This window comes from Galeopterus variegatus, unplaced genomic scaffold (genome assembly GCF_000696425.1).
Source record: "Galeopterus variegatus unplaced genomic scaffold, G_variegatus-3.0.2 Scaffold531, whole genome shotgun sequence".
NCBI lineage: Eukaryota > Metazoa > Chordata > Mammalia > Dermoptera > Cynocephalidae > Galeopterus > Galeopterus variegatus.
The window spans coordinates 362,925-371,278 of NW_007726642.1; the positions used below are offsets into that span (position 1 = coordinate 362,925).

The 8,354-nt window shown below is 35.7% G+C and overlaps 1 protein-coding gene across 1 annotated transcript in view; it reads right to left on the reverse strand.

Annotated features, from left to right (window-relative positions):
- Positions 1 to 8,354, reverse strand: part of AATF (apoptosis antagonizing transcription factor) — a 101,011-nt gene that overhangs the window by 59,730 nt on the left and 32,927 nt on the right. The window contains exons 5-6 of the mRNA XM_008569807.1: positions 1,356 to 1,470; positions 3 to 117 (exon numbers count right to left, since the gene is read on the reverse strand). Coding sequence (XP_008568029.1) covers positions 3 to 117; positions 1,356 to 1,470 — 230 coding nt within the window. The remainder of the gene's footprint in view (positions 1 to 2; positions 118 to 1,355; positions 1,471 to 8,354) is intronic.

An 8,354-nucleotide genomic window follows, 5' to 3' on the forward strand; every position in this document is an offset into this window, starting at 1 on the left:
GCAAAGCGCTTTGCCATGAAGCTGGAATAGTCATCCGTCTCTAGCTTCCTCTTTGGTGGGGCCCTTCTCTGCTTCTTTTTCTCTTCTAGCTCATCATCTTCACTAGAAATCTCCTCACTAGAAAACCAATAAGAACACTAAGTCCAATGTAAATAAACATTATTTAAACTGAAAATTAGACTTGAAAAAGTTTAAAAAGAATTAAAAAAAATTTTTTTAACTGGAAAGAAAAATGCTAGGCTCACATATAGAGTAATTTAGGCCTTACCTGTGCTGTCTACATTTTAAATAACACCAAAGATATGGGGATAGCTTTTTTTGTTTGAAAAGAATGTTTACAAGGTCGATCAAAAGCTCATGCAACTTTTCAAATATAAAAAGAACTAGTGTCAAAATATTTTTTAAAAGTAAGCAAACCATAAAAATAAATGAGGTTGTAAAAGTATTACTAGAAACATGTATGAACCTAGCCTGTACTATTACAGGAGGGTCTTTAAAAATTAAACACATAATTATATTTCTATGACCTTAATCCCCATATCAATAAGGGAAACATGCCTCTCTGTAACCAATTGCTCAGGAAAGATGAATAATATTAGTTGAACCAAATGAAGAGAAGCTGAATGTGAAGACAACTCAAAGAGGTAGGCAACAAAACCTGTACTAAACTGCAATATATGCCACTACCATGAGAATGCAATACAACCTCCAACTTCACAGCCAACTGCACTCACTGGATTACAACCCCAACACATAGCAGGTACTCAATAAATGAGCTTCCTTTTTGTTCTTCTAACTAGTTCAGCAGAAAAGAATGAAGCAAAGGATAACTCCAAAGGAGGAAAAAACAAGCAGATACCACATATACCAGGCTCAAACAAAGGGGGTAAGGGGAATCTTCACCGAATGTATTAATTTCAGAAAAGAAAATGGGTTCTTCTGCTGTTGTTTTCTGAAAATTTTCCACGCTTCAAAATAACGGCTTCTCCCCTCATTAAAAAGGAGATGGTTGTGACTAGTGATTCCATAGCAAAGGCACAAAGTGCTTCATAAACATTAATTAAGCATTAATATAAAAATGTGTTTTTATCTACTAACTTCAAAAGATCTAAGAAGAAGGTAAATCTTTTCCCTAAGCTCACAAAGATAATCAGGGACAACTAAATATAAAAATCCAAAACCTAAATTACAATTTATGTGTTACTCTGACCACCAGTTAAATATAAGAGGCTCTTTCTATTTTATTAAGTCTGACATCTGACTGGAAAGAACTCAGTTTTCTCTTTCATAAATGATGGGAAACTATCTAGATGAAAAGAAAACTAAGCAACTCCACAGTTCCATTTCCTCCTTACCTTTCTGGTTTGTGCTTTGTCCCATCTACTAGATATCTAGTGTCTGGGTACTGGAAAAGCAACTCATCCTGAAGATATACCAATGACCTCAACAATGCTTTAAGTGCCTTGTGACCTGGGAAATAGAGCACAGAGAAGTGACGATTATTTATCTACACTTCTCCAAAGTAGGCAATGCCTATAACTCATGACTCCTGAGCAGTTCTGGCTGGCAGGAGCAGAGGAGAATATGCAGGGTATGCAGGGACTAAAACCTCTCTGAAATACAGAAATCCCAAGTGGAAATAATGACAATGCCTACACCTCACAGGGTAGTTGTGAGGAACAAGCCAGACAACATGCGTAAGGTGCTTCATAAAGTGTCTGCAAATAGTAAAAGTTCAATGAATTATCAGTTCTTAAATTTATTGTGTGATAAACTCCTTTCCTGCCTGTCACCATAACCATTAATTTGTCCCTTGGGTGTTAAATTTCTTGGGTATCTTCCTACAGGTTGCCCACCAACCTGTAGGATTATCCCTCTATCAATCAGCTGCTTAAGCAATTTCTTTTCTTCTTAAAAGCACAACTGAATCCTGGGGTCCCACATCTCCCCCTGCCTTTGCCCCTCCCCCAGATCATCTCGTTTGCCTCTGGTCTGAGGAGCCACATCATTCACTCAATCTCTCAATACACATCCTTATGGAAAGGTCCTGTTCACATATGAAAACACAAGTTAATGATTTGCTATCTGTGGTACTGAACTGTATATTAAAAATTTGTACATTGAGAGTATGTTCTCACTTGGTTCTCCTCATAGCCAATAGGATGCATTTGTAATATAGCTGGTCGGGATTAAGTATATAATTTCTGGATAAAAACTTTCAGAATAAAAACTGGTCCTATGAGAACTGAACTCTTATCTTCTCTATCAGAAGAATCCTAATAAAGAGGCTAACTAGATACTGAAAGTATATGTTATAGCAAGAGACTTAATGAGAAAATAGAAAAGACACTCTCACTTGGAAGACAGTCCATGAAAACACAAGAAATATCATCTCATCCAAATTCTACATAAGTATTAACCACTGTTTTTACCTTCTTTTCTAGAAATGGCTACATCTTAAGAGACAGATCCTATGTTTTCCAAAGTGAAACCACAAATCAATTTTGCATTTGCAAAGTAGTTTTAAAAATTCCCTAAACTAAACCTGGAAAATATTAGGCTAAGTGAAATAAGCCAGTTGTAAATAGAAAAATATTATTATAATTCCACTCACATGAGGTAAATAAAATAGCCAAATTCACAGAGACAGAAAATAGAACAGCAGTTACCAGGGGCTGGGGAGAGGGGGAATGGGAAATTATTTTTTAATGGGTACGGAGTCTTAGTTTGGGATAATGAAAAAGTTCTGGAGATACATAGTGGTGATGGTTATACAATAATGTGAATGACACTGAACTGTACTCTTAAAATGGTAAGCTTTATGTCATGTATATGTTTTACCACAATTTTAAAAAAACACTTGAAAAAATCCCAAGATTAGGGTATAATAAATAATCCTACCATCTCAGTTCATCCCTGTACAGAAAAAAATCATCAATAATCCTTCAAAGAGAGCCTACTGAAAAAGAACAGAGCCTATTCAAAAACAATGGAAAATTATTCAGACTTAAAAAGGAAGAAAATTCTGACATTTGCAACAACATGGATGAAACTTGAGGACATTATGTTAAGTGAAATAAGCTAGTCACAAAAGGACAAATATGGTATGATTCCACTTATATGAGGTAATTAGTGTAGTCAAAATCTTAGAGACAGAAAGTAGAATGGTGGTTACCTGCGGCTAGAGGGAGGGGGCAATCTGGAATTGTTAATAGGTACAGAGTTTCATTTTGCAAGATGAAAAAATTTTGGAGACTGGCTGCACAACAATGTGAATAAACACCACTGAACTGTACACTTAAAAATGGATAAGATGGTAAATTTTAGGTTAAGTATCTTTTACCACAATAAAAAATAAAAAAGAACAGAAAGAGCAAAGTATCTGGTCCCTTACTTCCTGAAGGTACCCTGTGTCCTTGATCTAAAATATGAAATCAAGAACTACACAGGGAACAAGCTGCAAAGCAGTCTATAATGTTTATAGCTGCTTGTCCCCAACAAGCAAGTCATAATTTGACTCTAACACATAGTATAACCAAGAATTGTGAAAACATCCAACGAAAGACTACAACTTTTAAGGATCACTTTCAAGTACCTACACAAGCCCTTTTATTTTGCTCAAGTCAGTTTTTAAAAATCCATTGCTGATATATTAGACAGCATATCAATCCAACAAGAAAGCAGAGAGCCAATATCAGTAAATCAAAGTGTGCCTTTCTGTTAATACTCTCTCATATGTTCTCATTTTATCCACCCCTTCACCCAGTCAGAAAGTAGCCCTGAAGTATTTAGGCTCTATTCAGGGATAGCACCACCATGCATCAAAGTGTCAAGAGACCTACCAGAGATGAAATCTGCAATTCTGTGCTTCTAACCGAAAAAAAAAAAAAAAAGTTTATCAAAGTAAATGTCTCCCGTGGCCCAACATGTGGACAATTTCCTATAAAGAGATTTAGAAGACAAACCCAATGGTTGTTTCTTTGCAATACTAGGGCCATACTTCCTTCTAGATGGTATGTAAACCTAAGAGACAATGAGGCAATCCTTTGTTGGAGGGGGTAGGCCTTCTCAAAGCCACAGCTGACAAGAGTGAGGAAAGACTCTCCTGGAGGCTCAAATCTGACAGTGAATTCTTCTCAGCCAAAACAAACAAACAAAAAACCCTCTTTACTATTCATATAGAACTGAATTCTATTTGTTCAATTCTATGAATAATAAATAGAATAATCAACAGTTTCTAATCCACCTCTAATTTTTCTCTCAGTAATATTATAAAAATTAAAAGTTAAGAAAAGCAGCAAAGATGCATATACAAGTACTTTATTCTCTCTCCATCTTGGCACATGGCCACAAAACAAATGGAGACTGTCAAGTATATATATGTTTACTCTGCCGTACATGGTCCATTTCCAGAGGTCTTTCCCTTAACAGGAGATTAAGAAGGATATATGCCTCTCCAAATCACCAAGATTCAACCTAAGTATCTGGTCACCAGCTATAGGAATAATTTTGAGCAGAGAGTAAATGAAAGAGTTACTTTACAGAGGGTCAGAAGCCCTGTATTCTAACTGACACTATCACTAACTAGTCATGTTATGCTAAGTGGACCAATTTAATCTTTTTGAATCTCAATTTTCTCATTTATAAAATGTAGATAATCCTTTGCCTTCTGATCTCACAGAAATAAGGTGAAAAATAATAAATGTGTTAATTTATATTAAGGCATTTGGAAATTAAAAATGCTATAAAAGTAGAAGGCATATTACTATAAAAATCAGCATCTTTCACAAGGTAAAAATCTGTTAAGCTCTGCTTGTACTGATCTACAGCACTAGGACTGAACTAGTATTCACAGATCCCTATATGAGGTATTCATTTACATGCCACCCATATGCAAGCATTCTATGTATAAAATGTCACCAATCTAAAAACCATTTTCATCTGACAACTTTATTTTTTTCCCTGATTCATCTAGGCTGTCTGACATAAACAAAATTGTAGGCAGAGAATAAGTTTGGACACAGGCACACAGTTCATTAATTTGATTATAAACCAATAAGTAAAATTTCTGGCAATGGGATGAAAGGGAAATGGAAAAAGTGAATGCATAAAGTAAAATAAAGCTTACCTTATCAGTTTTTAAATATCTATATAGTTATTTTAAAATAAATATGCAAACATACAATTATTTATGTACAAGTACACTTAAACTCCCACATTCCTATTGCTCCAGATAAATACAATGAACTGGAATTTACAGATTAGAAGAGTATTTTTTTTTCTCTTTCAAAAGTAACTCTAGAACTAGAGCTAAACTATAGGTCAAAATGACACACAATAAATTGGCCTGAGAACAATACTTTTCATTCAAATCCACACAAGCCTGCCACTTGCACTAGTCATCCCCGGCAATTAATCCCCCAAGAAAGACGTTTGATTAAATCTTTTCAAGCAAATCCTTTGCTTTGCTTTTGTTAGTTCACTTCTTGTCAACATCTATTAAAATATGCCTTTAATTCTCCCACAATGTTAAAAAACACCGATTCCACTGTCTTCAACTTTAATCAACTGTATGGCCGGCATTTTTCATTTCATAATAATGTGCTGCTTGGAATTCAAGAGGCAGGCTCAGCATCAATCATCTGGTAAGAATTTTTCCACTGCAATAAATATGCAAATGAGGAGAGCCAGTCAGTCGTATTTCAGGCCCGACTTGCTAGTGTTTTAAAAAAGACACAAATTTATTAATTGCCGGTGGCCAGAGGAATCCTATTACTTTGGGCATTGATTACAAAGCTGTGTGAGTGATTATTGTGCAACTCGCGGGCTACCCAGGCATGAGGAAAAATTATTAAAGCAAGGCAGAGATTATCAACTCAGAATAACAATAAGCCTTAACATTTAGGCCCTAACTTCTTCAACAAAGAATTACGTGAAGGCTCCACTGTATCATAATTCCAAATTCTGTCAGTGTTACTGTTTGGGCTTGTTCTATATTCCCCAAGCAGAATAACGTTACCAGTAAGAAAAAGGACTGCAGTTTACAAATTCCTCAACACCAATCATCTGGATGAATCGCTATAATTTCCAATGTATGTCCAACTAGAATTTTTATATACCCAAGTATGTATGTATACACATATATAGGTATGTGTGTGTGTGTGTTTTCACAGATTTAGATAAATACACGTTCTATTATGAAGACTATAGTTTTAACTGTAATACTGTTAGGAGTTCTATCCCAGTGAACTGGTTAGTTCTGTGGACCAAAAGTAGAATTTTTTTAATGGTACAAAATAACCACAGGGATAACTTTTCAAAGCAGAGCATGGGGACTTAATAGTCTAAAATCATGAAGGCTAAGCTAAAAGCAGACTTGGGCTTTCACATCTCAGAGGGCACCACAGTAGAAGGTGTGCAATCTATGGAGGGGTCTATGGAGGAAACAGCTTGATAGGCTAATTCTGAATGCAAAGTGTTTTTGTGAGAAACATTCAACCCAAGATATATTAAATCAAATAAGAAAGAGGACTCAGTGGACAAAACTTATTTTTTTTCTCTTAAGAGAATGATGTGGGGAATTGGGGGAGTAAGTGGAAGTTAAAATAAGGGAGAGATGAAGAGACATATGACAAAATATATGTTGGGTGAGCCTCCTCACAGAAACAAACAAAAAGAAAAAAATCCTTAACATTTTATATAACTGCCATACTATGTAACATGATAGATAGTGTGCATTTGAGTTCTGTGGAGGGACATCCCACTCAAGCTGTAATTTCTGACCAGGCATGAATTTATAAGGAAGAGAAAACAAATGCAGAATTCCTTAGGTTTCCCTGAATACTCTCTCAAATACCTTGATGAAGTGTGTCAATAAATCCTTAAAAAGCCCTATAGGACACAGCAATCTGACTGGATCAATGTACTTCCTGAAATCTACTACAGTTACTTTCCACTTCACAGTTCCTAGACAACCTCCATTGCTTCTCAGTACTTTTCCTAAAAAGAGAATTTTCCCCCTTTAAACAAAAAGAATAAATATGAGGGCTGGCCCGGTGGCGCACTCGGTAGAGTGCGGTGCTTGGGAGCGTGGCGGCACTCCCGCCGAGGATTCGGATCCCATATAGAGACCGGTCCGCTCACTGGTTGAGCACGGTGCGGGAGCGACACCGAGGGTTGCAATCCCGTTGCCGGTTGCGGTACAGGCGCAACACCGAGGGTTGTGATCCCGTTACCAGTCACGAAAAAAGACAAAAAGGAAAAAAAAAAGAGTAAATATGAGCTACTCAGAATACGAGGTATGTAAAATCCAAGTTTATTTACACATAACTTTTTAAACTAACGGTAGTTACCCAGTGAGAATATGAACACTTTCATTTTTATTTGATATACATTACCAGTCACAAAAAAAGACAAAAAGGAAAAAAAAAAGAGTAAATATGAGCTACTCAGAATACGAGGTATGTAAAATCCAAGTTTATTTACACATAATTTTTTAAACTAACGGTAGTTACCCAGTGAGAATATGAACACTTTCATTTTTATTTGATATACTTTTAACTATCTGAATATTGTATAAGCATATATTACTTTTGTAATTCAAAATTTTATTAAAATTTAAAATAAACTGTGAAGGAAACTTATTAAAAGTAAAATTAGAACCACAATCCAAGTAAACCTCTGTTTCTTTTAGAATAAAGTCTGACTCTTTCATATTATAAAGCCTTTAAAGAAACAGCCTCTGAGGTGGTAAAACTGTCCCTTAACCAAATGCCCAAATTCTCTATACAGTACCGTTCTGGAAATAAATCCAATGAAAATGGGGATTCAGAAAATACCTTTCTGAAATGGAGATTCCTTGCAGAATTAATCACCCCTCCCTAAAGATCATTCATATCATTGTTATAACACTTCCTTTATTGTACAATGAGTCTAATTTCACTACATTTAAGCTACTTCAGGGTAGAAACCCACCTCATTCTGTCACACCAGCATCTAATGTGTCTACTGGGCCATAAAAGATGTTCTACAAGTGTTTTCTTAGCTACAGAGAGATGATGCCACAGTCACATGGCAGAACATCTGATTACATTATCATTTCCAAACCTAACTATTGACAATCAAAATGTGGACTACATATTTCCTAACTTTAATATCAACTATGTATCTTTAACAAACTGACCTTTTGTTAACAGGAGCAAAGAAATGAAATTTGACATTTTCTTTATTATATAACATACCAACTATAAGATGTATGGGCTACTCCTAAGAGTCTCAAAACCATTTGACCAGACTTCAGAATTTTAAAACACAAAAATGGGGCCGGCCCGGTGGCGCACTGCTACAGTGCGCCG